The sequence below is a fragment of the Brassica napus genome, chromosome C4 (assembly GCF_020379485.1).
Source record: "Brassica napus cultivar Da-Ae chromosome C4, Da-Ae, whole genome shotgun sequence".
Taxonomy (NCBI): domain Eukaryota; kingdom Viridiplantae; phylum Streptophyta; class Magnoliopsida; order Brassicales; family Brassicaceae; genus Brassica; species Brassica napus.
Genome location: NC_063447.1, coordinates 15561543 through 15582064, shown reverse-complemented (window position 1 = coordinate 15582064; position 20522 = coordinate 15561543). Strand labels below are relative to the sequence as shown.

The window sequence follows — 20522 nt, the reverse complement described above, 5'->3', positions numbered from 1 at the left end:
TCAGCTTAACAAAGTTGATATGAAGGTTGAAGACGAAATGCAAGCCCTTTTACTCCTTAGTTCACTACCGGAGAGTTGGGACACACTAGTTGTCACTCTAAGCAATTCAGCACCGGAGGGAAAGTTTACCATGGACACCGTCACTGATAGCCTTCTAAACGAAGAAGTTCGCAGGAAGGAGCGAGGTTCAAGTTCTTATTCAGAAGCTAACATTGTTGATAGACGAGGTAGAGAAGAGACTCATGGTCACAACAGAAGCAGAGGATGAGACCAATCTCGAGGAAGATCTAAGTCATGTCCGAGAGTCACCTGCTATTACTGTGGCAAGCCGGGTCACATGAAGTCATAATGTCGTTTTTCAAGAAAGACAAACAAGCCGGTAATATCAAACCAGACCGGCTCAATCCTACAAAGAAGCATGAAGACAAGACTACCGCCATTCTGGAAGACCAGAGCGAAGAATTATATCTCGTTGGAGAATGTAATCTTAGCTATGATGATAGCTCATGGATCGTTGATTCTGGTGCTTCTTTTCACGTCACCCCTCATAGAAGCTTTTTCACAACCTACCGAAGTGGTGACTTTGGTAATGTTCAAATGGGAAATCAAGGAAGAAGCAAGATTGTTGGAAAGGGGGATGTTATTCTTACATCAAACACTGGATGTAAGATAGTTCTCAAGGATGTGAGACATGTTCCCGACATGCGACTCAATCTCATATCAACCGGAAAGCTCGATGATGCCGGCTTGGACAGTCACTTTGACAGTGGCAAATGGAAGCTAACCAAAGGGAGTTTGATCACGGCTCGAGGAAGAAAAGAATGCTCATTATACGTGACTCAAGCCAAGCTTTGCAAGGAAGAAGTAAATGTCGCAAGTGATTACATGGATATATGGCACCGAAGACTCGGGCATATGAGTGAGAAAGGTTTAAACATACTTTCTCGCAAGAAACTTATTCTTGATATGAAAGGTCTCTCTCTCTCACCATGTCATGATTGCTTAGCCGGAAAACAACATAAAGTCGTTTTCCGAAGATCGTCTGCGCCTATGAGAAGAAAGCATATTCTTGATCTTGTGCATACTGATGTATGCTCCATGTCCGAGAAATCCAATGGAGGGGCATCATATTTCGTCACCTTTATTGATGACAATTCAAGGAAGGTATGGATATACCTTGTGAAGTCAAAAGATCAAGATCTTGATGCTTTCAAGGAGTTTGTAGCCCAAGCAGAGCGATGTACGGGTCAAAAACTCAAGTGTGTACGATCTGACAATGGTGGAGAGTATCGAGGTCCCTTTGAAGCGTTTTGCAAAGCTCATGGAATCAGAATGGAGAAGACACCACCAAAGACGCCACAATTGAACGGGCTAGCAGAAAGAATGAATCGAACGATCACAGAAAGAGTTCGGTGCATGCTCTCTCACGCAAAACTACCCAAGCCATTTTGGGGAGAAGCCATAAAGACTGCAGTGGACGTCATAAATCTTACACCATCAGTTCCTTTGGAAGGCGATGTCCCGGAGGAAGTTTGGTCGGGTAAGAAGGTCTCTTACAACCATTTGAAGGTGTTCGGTTGCAGAGCGTTTGTCCATATACCTAAGGATGAACGAGCCAAGCTAGACTCCAAGACTAAAGAGTGCATCTATCTTGGGTCACCAAGAGATGATTTCGGCTATCGGCTTTGGGATCCGGTTAACAGAAAAATTATCCGGAGCAGAGATGTTGTTTTCTTCGAAGATCAAACAATCGAAGACATCAACAAATCAAAGAAACCAAAGCTAAGGGTTGTAAGGAATGAAGATTCTCATAAGCCTCAAGATCATGAACAAGTGATTGGAGATGATGGCAAAGGGGATCCTATCATGGATCCGAATGGTGATGAAGGTGAAGAAGAAGTTCAAGTGGAGCCAGAGGAAGAACATGAGCCAAGAAGGTCTGGAAGAGAGACAAGACCATCTGTAAGATATTATCAAGATGAGTACGTTAATCTTACAGATGAGGGGGAGCCTCAAAGCTATGAGGAGGCCATAGGAGACACTCATAGAGATGAGTGGGTTGAAGCTATGCAGGATGAAATGCAATCCTTGCATGATAATCACACTTATGAGCTGATGAAGCTACCAAAACGAAAGAGAGCCTTGAAGAACAAGTGGGTGTACAAGTTGAAGTATGAAGAGAAAAGCTCAAATCCAAGATACAAAGCTCGATTGGTTGTGAAAGGATTAAACCAGAAGAAAGGCATAGATTTTGAAGAAATATTTTCTCCAGTGGTGAAGATGTCCTCTATCCAAGTGGTTCTTGGTCTAGCAGCGGTTCTAGACTTAGAGATTGAACAACTCGATGTCAAGACGGCCTTTCTACATGGTGAACTCGAAGAGGAGATCTATATGGAGCAACCTGAAGGGTTCAAGGTTCCAGGAAAAGAAGAATTGGTGTGCCGATTAAAGAAGAGTCTTTATGGTCTCAAGCAAGCCCCAAGACAATGGTACAAGAAGTTTGACTCCTTCATGGTGGATCATAATTTCAAGAAAACCAAGAATGATCATTGTGTTTTCATAAAGAGGTACGAAAGCGGATCTCATATTATTTCTCTATGTTGACGATATGTTAATTGTGGGCCAAGATCGCAACAAGATAGCCGCATTGAAGAAAGATTTGGGAAAGTGTTTTGCGATGAAAGATCTGGGACAAGCGAGACATATTCTTGGAATGAAGATCACTAGGGATAGACCAAAGAACCTTTTATGGTTGTCCCAAGAACGATATGTTGAAAAGGTGTTGGAGAGATTCAACATGCACAAAGCAAAGCCGGTGAGCACTCCACTTGGTGGACATTTCAAGCTAAGTTCGAAGCAAAGTCCAACAAGTGAGAAGGAGAAAGAGGAAATGAAGACTACCCCATATATATCAGCAGTGGGCAGTCTCATGTATGCTATGGTGTGCACCAGACCCGACATTGCCTATGCTGTAGGAGTTGTGAGTCGCTTTCTAGCAAATCTAGGAAAGGAGCATTGGAAAGCAGTTAAGTGGATCCTACGCTATCTACGAGGAACAACGAAGAAGTGTTTATGTTTTGGCAATGGAAAATTGGAGTTGAACGGTTACACTGATGCAGATTGTGCTGGTGATAAAGATTCAAGGAAATCTACATCAGGATTTGTGACTACCTTTGCAGGGGGAGCTGTTTCTTGGCAATCGAAGCTACAAAAGTGTGTTGCCTTATCCACCACGGAAGTGGAGTACATCGCAGCAACGGAAGCGTGCAAGGAGATGCTATGGATGAAGAACTTCTTGCTTGAGTTGGGAGTAAAGCAAGACAAGTACAACATGCTATGTGACAACCAAAGTGCTATTCACTTAGCAAAGAATCCAATGTTTCACTCTCGCTCAAAGCACATTGATATTCGACATCATTGGATCCGAGAAGTTCTGGAAGAGAAGCTCATACATCTCACAAAGGTACACACCGACGAAAACTGGTCAGACTTTATGACCAAAGTATTACCGATCAAAAAGTTTGAAGATTGCTGCAAAGGCACGGGCATGACGACTGTTTTGGGCTAAATCGGGAAGGGGGAGATTTGTTGGATTTCCCTCCTTAAGCCCAAAACTAATCAAATCATAATCAAGCCTTCATCTTTCAAATCATAATCAAGCCCAAAAAGAAGAAACATCTAGAGAAAAGTGGAGAAGTATAGAAGATGAATTGTGTAAAAGAAGAAGAAGTGTGTAGAACATGTGTAGGATAAGATCAAGAGATGGTTCTAGAGTTAGCTAGGATTTACCATACTCTAGTATAAATATGTGTGTTTAGTTCAATTGTATGATCATCCAAGAATCAAGCAAAGCAATTGAGAGAAAACATTCAAGAAAGAGTTCTAAGAAAGTTTCCAAAAAAATCTTCAAACACAAGTCTTATTAGAAAATCTCTTTTCCAAATACAAAATCTATCACAAATATAAAAAGTCTACATTTCATCTTAACCTCTTAAAGAAAATATTATCCGCTATCTTGCCCAACATACATTCACTACGTAAGATTGACCAATTCCACACCTGAGTGACTGATGTCTTTTGGGAGCTGATGCGGTCACGGGTTTGTCCGTGTAATAAAAAACGGGTTTTAAGAACAATAAACGGCCAAGCCCATTTAAGACCTCTTTTTTTTTCAAAATACAAGAATTATTAGTTTGATGTTCTAGGTTAAACAATTCTAATCATCTCAAATCGTCAGCCCTAGAAACTGACAAGACCCTTTTGCTCCACTATCTCTTCAGAAACGGAGAGACGGAGGTGGAATCCAGCGAATCCGAGTCCAGGTTTCAGTTAAGGATTTGAGATTAGGTTATGATTACTGCGCCAAGCTTATTCTGTTAAAATTTTAAGCTTTGTGGATTTGAGCTTATTTCTCTCTCTAGAAATAGGTGATTACTGATCTGGCAGAGATGTCTTCCAAAACTAGGGCAGACAACGAGGAATCATCAGAACCACTGTCTCCGATTACGTCACTTCCCGACGACATCGTCGTTGACATCTTAGCGCGTGTACCAAGACACGACTATCCAACACTCTCCCTCGTTTCGAAGCAGTTCCGCTCACTTGTTACGTCAAATGAGATATACGTGAGAAGATCTTTGTTGAGGTGCACCGAGAACTGTCTATATGTTTTAGTCAGTAACAGTGGAACCCCAAATGACGGTTTGTATATTCTTCGCCAGAAAGCCAACGGCCACCGCTGCTTGGTCCATATCTCTTCTCTTTTGGATTTTCCTACCGGTGACTGCTTTGTCTCGGTAGTTCCGTTTGATAATATATGTGTTTGGTAGGACAAAGGATGATCGTACGCCACTTTCATCGAATGCGTCTTGCATTGACTGCAGATTGCACACGGTGCAACCCCTCCCGAACATGCCTATACCAATGGCTTATACAGTTGCTGGTGTTCTCGACGGGAAAGTTATGTATTTGGACACTGCAGTATGAAGTAAGAGGTGATAGTTGTGTTCAATACAGAAACACAAATGTGGGAGCCTAGGATGATAAAATCAGACATTATAACAAGGTATATTCGGAATAACTTTGTTGATGGCTAATAAGATTTACACAAGGTATATTCGGAATAACTTTGTTTACATGCCAGAGGAAAATAAATAGGAAACATACGAGGTGCTTAAATCAAAGCAGTGGAATGAAGGTTTGTGCGTCCTCGATGACGTTCTGTACTACTATGATATATAGTTTTGAGAACTGTTTAAACAGGTATGATCCAAAGGAGAGGCACAGGGGAGTGGTTAAAGGTTTGGATGAGTTGTTGGCTGAGATAAGTCGACTCATATATTGGAAATGCACTGTGCGTTGTGGTCGGAATCTGGCTTTGTATTTTCGTAAAAGAGCAGAGGAACAGAGTACTGAAACAACACGGAAGATTTGGTGCGCAGAGATTTCGCTTGGAAGACGTCAAGGAGGTGACATTTGGGGTAAAGTTGAGTGGTGTGATCATGTTTTGACTGTGGGGAAATTTTTCTATATGAAATCTGTAAGTGTTATGGTTTAATGCATGAACTCTCTCCTTAAGGCTTCAACTTGTGTTTTGTTTTTTGTTTATTTTATTCTTTGTTTTCAGCTTGGCGCCAAATGTCTGGATGAGTTTACTTTTCATTAACCAAATCGTTTCTTGGTCTTCCTTTATGGTTTCTGAAATCTTTTTTCATTGCTATTCAGGATAAATATATTTACACTTGTAAAAATCCACCATTTAGCCACTACAATGCCGTGGCTATAGAACAGTAATTCGCGGCTACAAAAAAAAAGAACCACGCTTTTGGGTCGGAAATTTACTGTGGTTATAGCCTCGAACGTGGTTAGTAGCCACGGTTTTACCACACCATATGTGTGGCTTACATAGCCACGGTATTAACAACTATAAGTGTGGTTATACATAGTGGTTGTTATAGCCACGGTTTTGCCACTTATTTAGAGTGGTTAATTTTCCTAGCCACGGTTATGCCACTTTATTTTTAGTGGCTATATATACCACAGTTTCTGTCCCAGGTAGATATGTTGTGTTTCTAACACATTGCACAATCATTTTCTGAATTGTTTCAAAGCTTTTGTCGAGTATTTTAGTTATTTTGAGTCAATTCAGGTCTGGAAAGGCATCTGAAGAGATGAACAAGGAAAAAAGTCAGAATTTGGTATTTTCTGCGCAGAACCAATTGGAGCAACCTGGCGGCTGTTCTTGAGCGGAGTAACCTTGTGACTGCTCCCGATATTTAAGGAAACTAAGATTTTATTTCGGGATTTGTCCTAATCCGACTATCTTTTCACCCTAGCTGACGGCGCCTCCGTATATATACTCTACCTATTTCTTCTTTATTTTTCTATGTTAGTTTGTGCAAGAACAAGACTTACTTTTCAGATTTGCACTGTGTAAGGGAGACGGCTCCATCTCTCTCGCCATAGAGAAGATTATCCTGAACCTTAGCTTTTATTCTATTCAATCGCATGATGTATTCAGAATTGGTTTCTATGTTTTCTTGTGTTATGATTGAGTAGTCGATCTTGTTAGCCTAGGGTGTTAGAGTGCTAGATCGTGAGATGAACCTAAATAAGTATCCATTGATTATCTTCATTCATGTCTGATTTTAATGCTTGCATTGAATTGATCACTTAGTGTTTGATCCTAGGCTGAACCTACTCATTAACCTTGTAACAGGTTGCTAGACTTGTCATGAATGAGCATTACATCCCTAATCAGCAAAATAGATATTAGGGTGTTTTGTGAACAAATCGAGCCGGCTCTTAATGTTTATCATCACATTTCAATCCAAACGAAAGTTTAGGTGTTGAGCTCGATCAATAAAAGGTGAAGTACCACGAGAGTGGGCTGATGTTATTTTGCTACCCGAGTTCTAGACTTTAACTGAAATGAACTTGAATAATTGTTTGGCTCGCATCGTTCGCTACCTGTTCAACACACTCTAGGCTAGCTTCACGTTCATTTTAAAACCCTAATCTATCTTGTCACTTGCTTTCTAAGCTTCACAACTTTCAAAAACAAATTATTTTTTTAGTTTAATATTGAACCCATAGAGATAAAGTGTAAACTGGTCCTATTGAATTGAATCTAAAATATTACAACAACCACTGTTAACTTGAAGTAAATAGGATTCATTTTTAGTGTATCACAGGTTCACGTGGTATTGTTAGCCACGGTGTAGCCATTGTATGTGTTGTGGCTATGTTGTAGCCACGTTTTGTAAAAGATATTCTTTTGATTAGTTTTATTTAGCCAATTTTATCAAATTATATTTCCAAGCAAATATTTAAACATGTTCACATTCAATGAAAACACAACCTCATATATATAAAAGAGTATGTTTCAACATTACTAAAACATAGATAAACAACATAGACAAGTTTTAAAGAGTGTTTTATAAAATAACAATTAAATTAACATTGAATTTTAAAGTGTTTTCTAATACAAATCACCTCACACTCCTAATTGAATACATTCCCCATAGTTGAATTTCAGATGCCATGATGTTTAGAACCACCATAAAGCACAATGTGTTCAGCGATAAACGAAAACTCAGGTTTCGATAAGAAACATGTTCAGATAGTGAGTTTCATCCAGTGTTTTGGAAACCTGACCGGACCGGTTGGCGAACCGGTTCAACAGTGACTCGTTGAATAAGCCGAGTTCAGTTTGGTTTAAAAATTGATTTAAAGAAAATATCCGGTTTTACCGACTAAAACCAGTAAAACTAGTGATCCGGATCAATTTGGCAAGCTTAGAATCAATGTTTGAATACCAACTATTCAATTTTTTCTATTTTTTTCTTAAGAAATAAAGTAAAAGATATCTCTCTTAGGTTCTCATGTACTATTTTCATTTTGACATATTCATAAAACTTGAGATTTAAGTTATAAGAATAAATAAATGTGGTAATTTAAATGTCAATCATTTGTGTGGCTATTAGTTTCAATTTACATAATATTCTTTTTTACTGTGTATATTACTAGATTTTTGCTTATTGATTATTTTTATAATTAATGAACAAGACCAAAGAACATGTTATATCTAGAAAAAAAATTGGTGAAGATATTTTCAATATATGATTATATATATTTAATTTTTGAAAAACAAAAAAAAATGATTTGACTGCTTGAACCGGTCCAACCAATTAACCAATAGCTATACCGAATCGGTATCTAATTTGGTTTTCAAAACTATGTATTGCATAAAACAGTTTTGTTCAACCAGTACATTTTTTTTTTGGCTTCTATCTAGAATTAATTAATTCTATGTTCAAATATATTTGTGGGGAATAAGAAACAAATCAGCCAAACAGTAATTAAGTTGATCAAGTAAATATATAAAAACGATGTAAAGCAATTAGAATTATGTAAATATGTGAAAAGGGAAGCAAATACGTGAACACTAACACATCTGTCATAATTAACTAAATATGTGGTAAAAAAGAAACAAATTTGTGATAATTTAAGTCTGTTAAAAATATCAAATATGTGGTTAAAAGAAAGAAATCTTCGAATTCTATATTGGTCTATCAAAATTAAAATGTCGTTAAAAGGACACAAATATGTTAAAATATGTGGGAACCTAACTAAGTATGAAAAAAAATCAAGTATATATGTGAAAAAAAGAAAAGAAATCTATCAGTAAAAAGTATGTTTATGTCATAATTTCTCTGTGTGTCTCTCTCGGCTGATCTTTAAAACTAGAGTTGTGTCATATTTTCTCTGAGATTGGGTGATTGCTGATCCCAGAGATGACTTCCAAAACAAATGGAGAAAATGAGCAATCCTAGCAACAATCTATGATTACGTCACTTCCCGACGACATCGTGGTTGACATCTTAGCGCGTGTGCCAAGATGCGACTATCCAACTCTCTCCCTCGTTTTAAAGCAGTTCCGGTCACTTGTTACGTCAAATGAGATATACGTGAGAAGATCTCTGTTGAGGTACACAGAGAACTGTCTATATGTTTGCCTCAGCAGCAGTGGAAACCCTAACGGCCGTTTGTATATTCTTCGCCGGAAAGCCATCGGCAACCACTGCATGGTTCATATCTCTTCGCTTTTGCGTTTGCGTAGAGGTGAAAGCTTTGTCGCGGTAGGTTCGATGATATATGGGTTTGGTGGGGCAGATAATGATCATACGACACTTTCATCGAGTGCGTTTAGCATCGACTGCAGATCGCACACGGGGAAACTACTCCCCAACATGCCTATACCCATGGCTGATACAGTTGCTTGCTTTCTTGACGGGAAAGTTTATGTATTTGGACACTGTAGTATGATGTCAGACGTGATGGTGGTGTTCAATACATAAACACAAATGTGGGAGCCTGATCTCATGCCAGCTGAGGCGTTTCATCATGGTTATATGGCGGTGATGGCTAATAAGATTTACACAAAGGCATGTTATGAATAACTTTTTTTATGTGCCAAAAGAAAATAAATGGGAAACAAATGAGGTGCTTAATTCAAAGGAGTGGGATCAAGGTGTGTGCGTCCTTGATGACGTTATGTACTACTACGATAGTTATGAGAACTGCTTAAACAAGTATGATCCGAAGGAGAGGCGCTGGGGAGTGGTTAAAGGTTTGGATGAGTTGTTGGCAGGGATAGGATTTCCCTATTGGACATATATTGTGCGGTATAGTAGTAATCTGGTTTTCTATTTTCGTAATAGAGAAGAAGAACCGAGTCGTGCAAAAACACAGAAGATTTGGTATGCGGAGATTTCGCTTGGAAGACGTCACGGATGTGACATTTGGGGTAAACTTGAGTGGTGTGAACAGGTTATGACTGTTGGCGAATTTACCTCTTTGAAATCTCTAGGTGTTATGGTTTGATGCATGCACTCTCTCCTTCAAATATACAACTTGTATTCCAATTTATTTTTATTTATATGTTTTGAGCTTCACCCAAATGTATTGATGAGTTTTCTTTTCATTAACCAAAATCTTTTCTTGTTCTTCTTTTATGGTTTCTGAAATCTTCTTTCATTTCTGTTCAGTAGAAATATATTGAGAAACTTTAATTCTTGACCTATATTAGTAAGATCAATCTAAGGAAAGATCTACTTGTTATGGTGTTAATGTGTGTGGTAGTATCCAAAAGGAACAGAAAGGTCCAGTTCTCAAAGAAGCTAGTGCAAAGCCAATCTTCTTGCAGACAAACAATGAAAGCCATTACAGAACAGAGAGGCGGACTATCTAGCTAAAGTGGCCCTTAAGGCCCATCCGTTTCCTTCTTGCTTTGTTATGGGCTAGCATTTGGGCATAAACCTCCATTTTGTTTCAGTTTTTAAGTTTATAATATAATCAGTTGTTCAAAAAAAAAAACAATGAAAGCCATTGCTTTTTCAGAGAAGCATGTTCATTAGGGTTTTGGTCGTCTTTCTCTTTCATTTGGCGTTGGGGATAAGACGAGCCAAGAGGTGTGAGTTGTTATTCTGATCACTGATAATTTATACTTGACGAATCATCTAGGTATTATGGTGACGCATGAACTCTTCTTCATTTAACTTGTGTCTTGTTCTTTCTTAAAATACATTTTTGTCCAAATGCATAGATCTCATTTGCTGATTACGTTGATGTAAATGAACATAGTCGAATTTCAGAACCCATTAAGCAGAATGGGTTCAGCCATAAACGAAAACTCAGGTTTTGACAAGACACATGTTCAGATGGTGACGTGTGGATTTACCCACACCAACAATTAGTACATGAAAAAACATTTTAAAGAAACAGAACCGCACACATTTGTCTCTTTCAAAAGAGTTTCATCATCTTCTCCTCTGTTTTTGGTTTATTTGATAAATACTCACCTGAAATATATGGAGACGAGAGGAATATCGACATCATTGTCATCTTCATCCTCGCAAGCCACCACTACATCAAGATGGCGACGGTAAGGCGGCAACTCCACTTTAGCGATATCCCGAGCTAGATCCACCACTTTCTTGTCCATCCTCTCCTTGTGCCTCGGGAACATACTGTTGAACAGTAGACAGCTTCCACAAGAGATGCTGTACGCGTTAAGACCTTTGTCCTCCAGCCACTGCAACACCTCACGCAGTGTCGGGTTTCCTTTTAGAACCCATCTGTCCCAAACGGTCCAAGCCATGTCGCGGTGCTTCACCACCTTTGGCGGAACCGGTTCAGCCATGGAGAAGAGTGGAAGTGCCAGGTTGGCAAATGTGTTCCTGTAGGCTTCCACCTTGTGTCCTCCATCAAGGACCTTGTAGAGCTCGAGGCAGACCAAACCAGTGGCCATGGCTGTTGAGGTCGCAATGGCTGGGATGATTCTCCCTGCAATGAACTTTGCTTTTAGCTTGTCGACTTCAGGTATGCTGTAGTTCCTCGCCCTCATGTTGGCTAGACCCGCTATCACATCCATGTGATAGTTTGTATCATCATCCTACAAACACACATCATGATTCAAATAACAACACTCCATGGTTAAGATTCAACCTTGGTTATCAATTAGATTTCATTCAGTGAGAATAGCATCAGAGAATATTTACCTTTTCGAATTGAATTGGTTTCATCCTGAAATCTGGAGACAAGTTATGCCTACACTTCTCGAGCTTGGCAACGAGGTCGTTGATGACTGCAGCGTCGTCCACCGAAGCAGTGGTTAAAGTGGTGGCTTTCTCATCTGTCACAATCTTTGCATCTTTTCTTGGCTCAAAGTCTGGGACTATCACATTGTCAATAGCTTCAGCTGCTGCCTTTGGGTCTTTAGTCCACTCAGGCACAGGGATCCCAAATGTCTCTGCTCTTAAAATAGCAGTGGCCGTAATGAAATTGAGGAGACTTGGATCAGAAGAGGAGTACTGGAGCGGACGTGGGAATCTTTTAGGAGCAGACCAGAATGGAGCTCCAGTGCTTGTCGCAGCATCTTCAGGAAATGTGTATATCAATTGCTTTACGCGGTTAACAAAGTAATCCTCAAACCTGGTCACGTGAAATAGACACACATTAATGAGACTCCACAAAGAACTTCTTACCTCCTGACAATATTATTTAAACTTTACTTATAATTTTTCACTTATTTTCAGAATCCTGAAATGCTGCACGTAAAAGCACTAAAATAACCATAGAAGCACAGGATAAAATCTTTCATTCCATCATTACCACGATCCTACTCTGAACCTACGTACGACTTGTACTAATTAAGAGTGTGTCAGTACCTGAGTCGAGCCCAGGTTAAACAGTCTTCGAAGTTCTCACACTTCTCCTTGTCCAGGCACTCAACAATCCTCTCCAATGTGTCCCTTGCCTGAGCATCGCCAGCACTCATCATTGAGTTAGTGTACTCAACCGGGCTAGAGAGATATGCATTCACTTCAGCGGGAGTCTTCTCAAGCAGACCTTCGAACTCAGAGCGAGCCCAAGTTAAACAGTGATCAATGTTATGCGGAAATGAGTGCACCGTACACATGGGGGCCTGTTTCTCTGGTGGATCCCTTGAGGCACCGTAATTTTCAGTTAGATGTGGAATAACCATCTGCGTGTTACACTTTGCACCAAGAGTCCCAGACTCAAGGAGCGGCTTCTGGAAATACAAGCACCTAGAATCAACATAGAGCCTCGCATTGACATTATCCAGTGCATTGACGACGACAGTTAAGTTCTCCCAGAAGGCATCGTCAAATACATTCTCTGTCTCAGCGCCAACACGGTTTTGCAGGGCCTCAATGTTGAACTTGGGGTTTATAGCTGCAGCAGCGGAAGCAGCAACCGTTGATTTAGCTTGTCCAATGTTCCAGTCACGGAACAGAAATTGACGGCTGAGGTTACTCTTCTCGATTATATCATCATCAGTCACTGTTAGCTTCCCTTGGTCTCCGCATGAAACTCCCATCAGAGCCATATTTTTCAAGAACTCGCAGCCAAGAGCACCAGACCCTACTGTGAAAACTTTAGCATCTTCGAGTTTCTGCTGGAACTTGGCCCCAAATACAGATATTTGGGCATCGTACCGGCTATTCCTTGGTGCAACGTCACTAGAATCCAGAGGTTGAGAGGGGAGTGACTCCACTGAATCGAAGTAGAAAAACTGATAAAGAAAATAAGAAGTTCAACATCAGGTGCCATTAGGAAACTAGAAACAATGTGTCAAAAAAAGAGCAATGATGCGTATCAGTTAATGTTCCTTTATCATTGGATTTCTATCTCTAGCTTTAAGAAACTACAAGATTCCTAATTATTTTTACACTTTAACCTACTTTTAACATATTATATATGGATGAACGCGTGGATGCAAAACTCATCCAAGCAAGAGAGTGCTTTGATGCTTTTTCGGGTAAGGCAAGGAGAGGAACATAGCTCTCTTGAGATTTGTTTAATTTCTGTTCTTGATAAGGTTTTAATAAGAGAGCTTTGAGTTTTATTTGTCGTATCCACAGTTTCTAACCCAAGTACATGAAAAAAGAAATATCACCTGAAAGAGGGGATGGAATTTTCCAGAGCAAGCTTTGACAACCTCCTGTCCAACAATACCGCCAAACATTGCAGCCATCGGATTCAGGACAGCCTTGGCTCCAAAGGCAAAGTGTCTTAGAAGCTTATGGTCGACATTATCCACCTTCAAATCACCCTGCCCCGGATTGATGGAAGTGGCAATAGATATAAGCTGCTGAGCGTCCTCTTCCGAGCCAGCAACAGGAAATCTACCAGCTTCAGATGTAAAGCGATCAAGCGCCTGGAATGCTAAGTGAAGGAGTGGAGGCCGATCAAACTTAGAGAAATCACTAAACAGAAAATCCCCTGGATCACTAAGAGCTTCCCTCAACGGCTTGAAATTCAGCAACTTTGGCTGTTTCACCTGAGTGACAATACCACCCTTCACATATGTTCCATAGCCTGTAGTGTCCTCTTCAAGGGTGAATGAATATGGCCGGGCACTTTTTATCTTCCTTGGTTTCCCATCATTCAGTTCGGTCATACCCTCAACTTCAGAGAAAACGACAAGGTCACCATCTTGAAATTCAAGTCTCTCATCGTCAACACAAGAGATAAATGCCTGGTTCTCATTAGAGATGGAGGCAATAATGCCTGTGTGTGGTTCCTCTCCATCAACATCGAGAACTGCAAATTCAGGCCCAAAATCACAAAAGACGGAGCCAAAAAGACCCCTGACATCAGCCTTGACAAAGGCGATAGGAGGCTGATGGCTGTGGCAATAGTCATTAAAGTCAATTGCTTTTTCCAAGCTTATGTCAGAGAAAACAACAACCTGTTTCACAGGAAAGTAGATAAATCAGCGTAAACCAACCAACAAGAACCACCCACACAAAGGTACATATCTACCTATAAGCATAAACAATAGAACCAGACAAAGTCTAAGAAGACGGTAACCATTTCTTTATGTCTTATCAATACAGTTCCAAAATTATCATTACTCAAACAATGTATATCTAACAACAATCCAGTACACAAACGATTCAGATCAAATAGAACCAACAGAAAGCAAGTCTACATACCTGGAAAGCAGAAAGATGCTCTTTGGTTAAGCTTGTGGTCAAGCTAGAGACGACCACAGCATTGTTAAGATCCTGTAACTTGTGAACAGAAGCATCCGCCCTATTCTTGCCAACATCATCCTCAGAGAAAACAAAGTTGCTAGATAAATCCCATAGCTCTACCACTCTTTCATCATGCAGTGTCACAGACTTCACACCAGCAAGAATTAGATTCTTGGCTGAAAAAACCCAAATAATAATATAATTAATTATACAAGAAGTTCCAAGACTACCATCTCAATGATAAAATCAAAAGAAAAGCATACCAATCTCAGCGCCAAGGCCGTGCATCCCCGAGATGAGAACATTCGAAGCAAAGAGACGCCTCATCGTCTCACGCCCGTACACGGCGAGCTGCCTGCTGTGCAGATCTTCATCAATCTCCTGACGGTTCGAATTACCAAAAGCCATGTCGCGCTGCTGAACGACGCTACCGCCGCTGCTACTACTACCAGAAGCTACGATCGAAGAGTTCTCAGACGCGGAATCAGTGATCTCGATGCGGCGTCTCTTAATCGGCGATGCTAAATCGGAACTGACGATCTCGTTAGCAACAGATGACGCTTCACTAGCTCGCTTGTGAAGCATAAAGTGATGGAGGAACCTGAGGAAAACGTAAGAGAGCGCCATAGAGATCAAAACGAGAGGAGGTTCAAGCATAGAGAAAAAGAGATTCGTAACGAAATCGAAAGCGATGATGGAAAGTGAAATACCTAAACCCTAATTTTGGAATCGATTCTTCGGAGACGAAGAGAGGCGATTCGAAAACGTACCTTTGAGGAAGACAGTCGAGCGAAGATTGGAATCGCAGAGAGAGAGAGAGTGATGAGATCTGATCTTTTTTCTTTACTGAAAACGAAGATTTATTGACGAAGGAAAAGGGGTTCGGTTTTATTTGGAATATGGGAAATGCCTAAGCGGTGTCGTTTTACGACTATGCTCTGATTTTTCCTTCTTCATTGCGTACTTGTGACGGCAATTTTCTGTTCATTATTTAAATTACCGATCAGGTTAATCAATTATTCTTGTCATGTATTTTTGGCACCAATAAGACTATTTATCAACCGTTGATAGATCACTGTTGATAAGCTTTTTTTTTTTCACTGTTGATAAGCTTAAAACGGTTTCTTGTAAAAGTAAAAAATATAATACGGCAAAATCAGTGTTGAAACTTATCAGTGGGTGTTGAAAAAAATGGATCATGACGTGACGAATATTGATTGGACCAATATTTAGAGAGAGAAAAAGTTGTTTTAGACTAACTTTTTTCCATCTCAATTATTTAACATCAATTATTTCATAATAATTATAATTATTTATGTATATATATTCTATATCAAAATTATCATTTTTTATACTCTATAAATAGATACTTGTTTCATTTCATTTGAATACAGAAAAAAATCATTTTTTTACTTATAATATGTAATCACAGAAGTATGAATAAAGTTAAAGGAACATGGTGTTGTAATTTTTTTAAAACAAAACCATCCAAGAGAATAGAAATTTAGTGGGTGTTGAATTATGATGAAGAAAAAAAAGTGATGTATAAGAGAGAAGATGATGTGGAGTGAAAATAGGGCGTCGTAAAACATGTAACCAATGTCTAACATTGTGAATGTAACCGTTGACTAGCTCAATTACCGGATTTTCTTACGGGTGTAAAGCCAATATTAAAACCGATATTCGTAATTTAGTTAATAGATTTTAGTTAGTGTTATTATTGTGACAAATGTTATCAAGGTACAGAAACAGTAACGTGCATGTCTAGGGCTAAGAAAATATCATATGCTCTACTTTAAATTATATATATTGATATTGTGAATTCAGTTGTTAATTTGTAAAAATAATAGGTCACAAACACTACTTCTGGTCAAAATGTATCTGCTGGCATTTATGATACTTCTCATTACAAAACCAATATATCATTTATGTCATAGCATACCATGATAAGCATTAATATTTCTCGAAATTTATATTTAGTTATTTACATAGTTAAGTTTATTAGAACAGTTTTCTACTTTTGGAGAATAAATGACCAAATTGTGTGCTTGATGTATATATGGATTAGTTGAGACGTTTAGTTGTTTCTTTCGTTTCCCATATAAATCAGTTCGTAATGGCAAAGGCAAGATAGATTCCGTTTCAGACGTAAACTAATTATTAAAAAGAAATCTACGGTTCAACAAAACTAGTCAGGTGAACTTTTGGTAAGGACATTAGCCACGTGAATTCAACGTTCCTAAATTTCTACTCTTCTGTCTCTTCTCTTACATAACTCTCCTTCACACCATCCAGATTCTAAACAAAAAAAAATCCTCACTCTTTCTTTCTTTCTTTTAAAAACTCTCTAAAAACACTCTAAAAACACTCACAAGAACGTACAAAAAAATTAAAGTAGTAAAACTCCATGGAACCAGCAACTTGGTCATGCAGACCTGACCCAAAACCTTCAACCGCGTCAGCACCACCACCAAGCCGTTACGAGTCACAGAAACGCCGCGACTGGAACACGTTTCTACAATACCTAAGACACCACAAACCCCCTCTAGCGCTAACGCTGTGCAGCGGCGCGCACGTGCTCGAGTTCCTCAAGTACCTAGACCAATTCGGAAAAACCAAAGTCCACGTGACAACATGTTTTTTCTTTGGCCACTCGGACCCAACATCTCCTTGCGCTTGTCCGCACAAACAAGCTTGGGGATCTCTCGACTCGTTGATCGGACGACTTAGAGCCGCTTTCGAGGAAAATGGTGGACGGCCGGATACAAACCCGTTTGCTGCACGCGCCATTAGGATGTACCTTAGGGAAGTCAAAGGGAGTCAAGCCAAGGCTCGTGGAATTACTTATCAGAAAAAGAGACGGAAAGCTGCCGTTACTACCGTCAGACTTTTTTTTTTTTTTTTGAAAAGACTTTCATTAATTTAAACGCAGAAAAATAGAAAAAGGTTCAGAAGCCCATATGATCTTCAGTTACAAAACAAGACCCAGTTAATAAAAACAAAATATTGCCCATAGTTAAGAAACCCATTGCAGTTTAGCCCAAAACGGATTTGGAAACGTTTGATGAGAAATAACGAGACGGAGAATGGAGCAATCAAGCGGAGACGATGGTAGGATCACAAGCAAGAAACCATAATTGGAGGAGCTGTGAACAAGTTGTTGGGTTGACTTCCCGGAGACTGTTGATGCGGTCTTTAATTTGACAATCAACAAGACGGAGCAACACGTCAGGAGATCGGAAAGTGTGTCGATGAAGTCTAGAATTTCTTTCAGCCCAAACCCAGTAGATGATCGCTTGCCAGGCTAGCAGGAGAAGACGACGCCGGAATCTGTTACCAGAGAGTGTGTGCATCTGACTTAGTGAGCGATCCCATGTCCTCAAAGGATTCAAAGTGAATCTTGTGGCCATAGTTGACCATAGTTCCCACGAGTAAGGGCAATCAAAATAGAGGTGATCTCGACTCTCTGGATGAAGACCACAGAGAAGACAGTTAGTATCAGTTTGCAAACCCCAGGACTGGAGACGATTGCGAGTTGGGCAGCGGTTCAGAACCACCAGCCACACCATAAAACAATGCTTAGGAATGCCTCCTTTAATCCACACTGCTTTAGTCCAAGGTATATGAGTATAGTCTCCTCTCAGTTTTTGATAAACTAGCCCAGTAGTGTATTTTGCGCTAACTATTCTATCAATTTCCCAAACGTAGAAGTCATCAGCAGTAGATATTGTCAGGCCAGAGAGGAAAGCAAGAATGCTTACTTGATTTTCAGACCTTGCCGGTGGCAGAAGCCAGTGACCATTGTCATACAAGCTTGCGATGGTTGCATCTTGTCTTATACCAAGCCTAGTTCTTCTACCTCCTGTCATGAGTTCACAAATCTTTCCTTCCGGGTACCAGTTATCTGTCCAGAATCTGCAGTCTCTGCCACTCTCAATCTTAAGTTTAATCCAGGTAAACATTACATCTCTCATTTTGATTAACTTATTAGTTAGCCAAGAGTACTTTCTATTAGGCTTAACTGTCCAGAAGTTGCTCAGATTCCCTGACAGGATTTCCGTCTTGAACCACGCCACCCAAACTGAACCCGATTGAAAGAACAACAGCCAAATAAGCTTCAACGTGCAAGCTCTGTTCCAGGTATACAAATCCTTGACTCCTAGTCCTCCTTGACTCTTTTCTTTAGTTACTGTTTCCCATGAAACTCGCGCAGTATGATGACCCTCGACATCTCCTTTCCATAGGAAAATACCACAAAGAGAGTTGATTCTCTTGATCACCGACTTTGGCAATATAAACGAGGAACACCAGAAGGTGTTGATTCCTGATATCACAGTCTTGATAAGGAGTAGACGTCCAGCAAAAGAGAGGGATTTAGCGCTCCAGGAGGAAAGACGTCTTTTAATCTGCTGAATGAGTACTTCACAGTGAGAGAGAGTAGGCTTTGAAGAGGATAGAGGTACACCAAGATATCTCACTGGGAGAGAGGCAATTGGCATTCCAGTAGAAACCTGAATAGCATCTATTTCCGCTTGGGATAAACCTGATGCAAAGAAACTTGACTTTTGAACACTAACAGCCAGTCCGGAGCGCAATTCAAACTCTTTAAGGATCTGAAGCACTGCCTGAAGAGAAGAGATGGACCCGTCAATGAAGATGAGAAGGTCATCTGCAAAACTCAAGTGAGTTAGTTTAGCATCCCGACATTTATGATGATAGTCCAGTCTAAAGTCCCTTGCTGCGTTGTTAAGTAAGTGAGAAAGGTTGTTCATGGCTATGACAAAGAGATATGGAGAGAGAGGATCTCCTTGCCTGAGCCCTCTCCTACCCTTGAAATAGCCATGTACTGATCCATTGTAGCCTACTGTGTAGTTCGGAGTAGACACACAACTTCTGAGCCAGTGAATCAGTCGGCTAGGTAGTTGAAGACCCTTCAAGCAGTTGAACAAGAAATCCCAAGACAAAGTGTCAAACGCTTTTGCTATATCAACCTTAATGGTGATGCGCTTCGGACCTGTAGCTTTATGATAGCCATTAACGAGCTCTCCTGCGAGAATTGTATTCTCGAGCAAGAGTCTATCACGCACAAAAGCAGTCTGGTTTGGAAGTATCAGAGCTGGAAGAATAGGTTTGAGTTTCCTGACCAGAAGTCTTGATATCACTTTATAGATGGTGTTGAGGCAGGCTATTGGACGGTAGTCGGTGATCATAGAAGCTCCTTGCCTTTTCGGAATCAGAGAGAGGATGGTGGCGTTTGTGGCAGATGGTAGGAAAGAAGTAGTGAAGAATCCTTTGATAGAAGTTAAAACCTCATGACCCACAGTTTCCCATGCCGCTTTGTAGAACCCTGAGGTGAGACCATCTGGCCCCGGAGCCTTGTTAGGGTTCAACCTAAATAGAATTTTTTGGATCTCTATCTCAGAGGGAATGGAGCACATGGTGATCTGAAGCTCCGAAGCGACACTGAAGGGACATAAGGATTGGAACCATTCCGGAGTAGAGTGAATGTAGGAAGGAGATAAGTAGTCAGGCCCCAAGATACTCTTGAAATGGGTTACTGCGATGAGGCTCATGGCCATGGGGTCGGTGATTAGAGCTCCAGTAGCAAGAAGGAAGGATCTGATAGAGTTGTAGCTGCATCTTGTTTGGAACATCCTGAAGAAGTAAGTAGTGTTAAGGTCTCCTTCTTTAAGCCAATTAACTCTTGATTTCTGCTTGAAATAACTCTCCTCGACTGCCCTTAGGAAATTCCACTTATCAAACATCTCCTTCTCTTTTTCAAAATTGAGAGTGGAAGGCATCTCCAATGCTAGTACCTGCGCATCTAAAAAAACAGTGTTAGCCTCACCAACTCTCCTTTGAATTTGTGAAAAGTTCTCTCTATTTAACTGAATTAAGTCATTCTTAATGTTTTTTTGTTTCCAGTAGAGATCCTTAAGATCCGTTGCTACGCTT

General features: G+C 40.1%; 3 protein-coding genes and 2 pseudogenes across 4 annotated transcripts; 4 read left to right on the top strand and 1 right to left on the bottom strand.

The window, feature by feature from the left end:
- Positions 1–4448: 4448 nt before the first annotated feature.
- On the top strand, positions 4449–5686 carry LOC125585826 (annotated as a pseudogene).
- A 333-nt stretch (positions 5687–6019) lies between these two features.
- On the top strand, positions 6020–10195 carry LOC106436419 (annotated as a pseudogene).
- A 436-nt stretch (positions 10196–10631) lies between these two features.
- LOC106436423 (ubiquitin-activating enzyme E1 1) lies at positions 10632–15540 on the bottom strand. Its single transcript, XM_048754327.1, has 7 exons — positions 15338–15540; positions 14831–15168; positions 14526–14743; positions 13484–14278; positions 12231–13099; positions 11562–11994; positions 10632–11455 (listed from the first exon to the last, which is right to left on the bottom strand). The coding sequence occupies exons 2-7, from the start codon at positions 15150–15152 to the stop codon at positions 10859–10861; spliced, it is 3234 nt and encodes a 1077-aa protein (XP_048610284.1). The 5' UTR covers positions 15153–15168; positions 15338–15540; the 3' UTR covers positions 10632–10858.
- A 1434-nt stretch (positions 15541–16974) lies between these two features.
- On the top strand, positions 16975–18063 carry LOC125575360 (protein LIGHT-DEPENDENT SHORT HYPOCOTYLS 6-like). The gene is made up of 2 exons (XM_048755521.1): positions 16975–17448; positions 17980–18063. Exons 1-2 carry the CDS (start codon positions 16975–16977, stop codon positions 18061–18063), a joined length of 558 nt encoding a protein of 185 aa, XP_048611478.1.
- LOC106436416 lies at positions 17462–18708 on the top strand. Of its 2 annotated transcripts, none has more exons than XM_022700573.2 (3): positions 17462–18186; positions 18276–18521; positions 18608–18708. In XM_022700573.2, exons 1-3 carry the CDS (start codon positions 18153–18155, stop codon positions 18631–18633), a joined length of 306 nt encoding a protein of 101 aa, XP_022556294.2. In that variant the 5' UTR covers positions 17462–18152; the 3' UTR covers positions 18634–18708. The 2 variants fall into 2 exon arrangements, with proteins under 2 accessions (XP_022556294.2, XP_048610283.1); XM_048754326.1 differs by having other exon boundaries at positions 18597–18708.
- The last annotated feature ends 1814 nt before the right edge of the window (positions 18709–20522 follow it).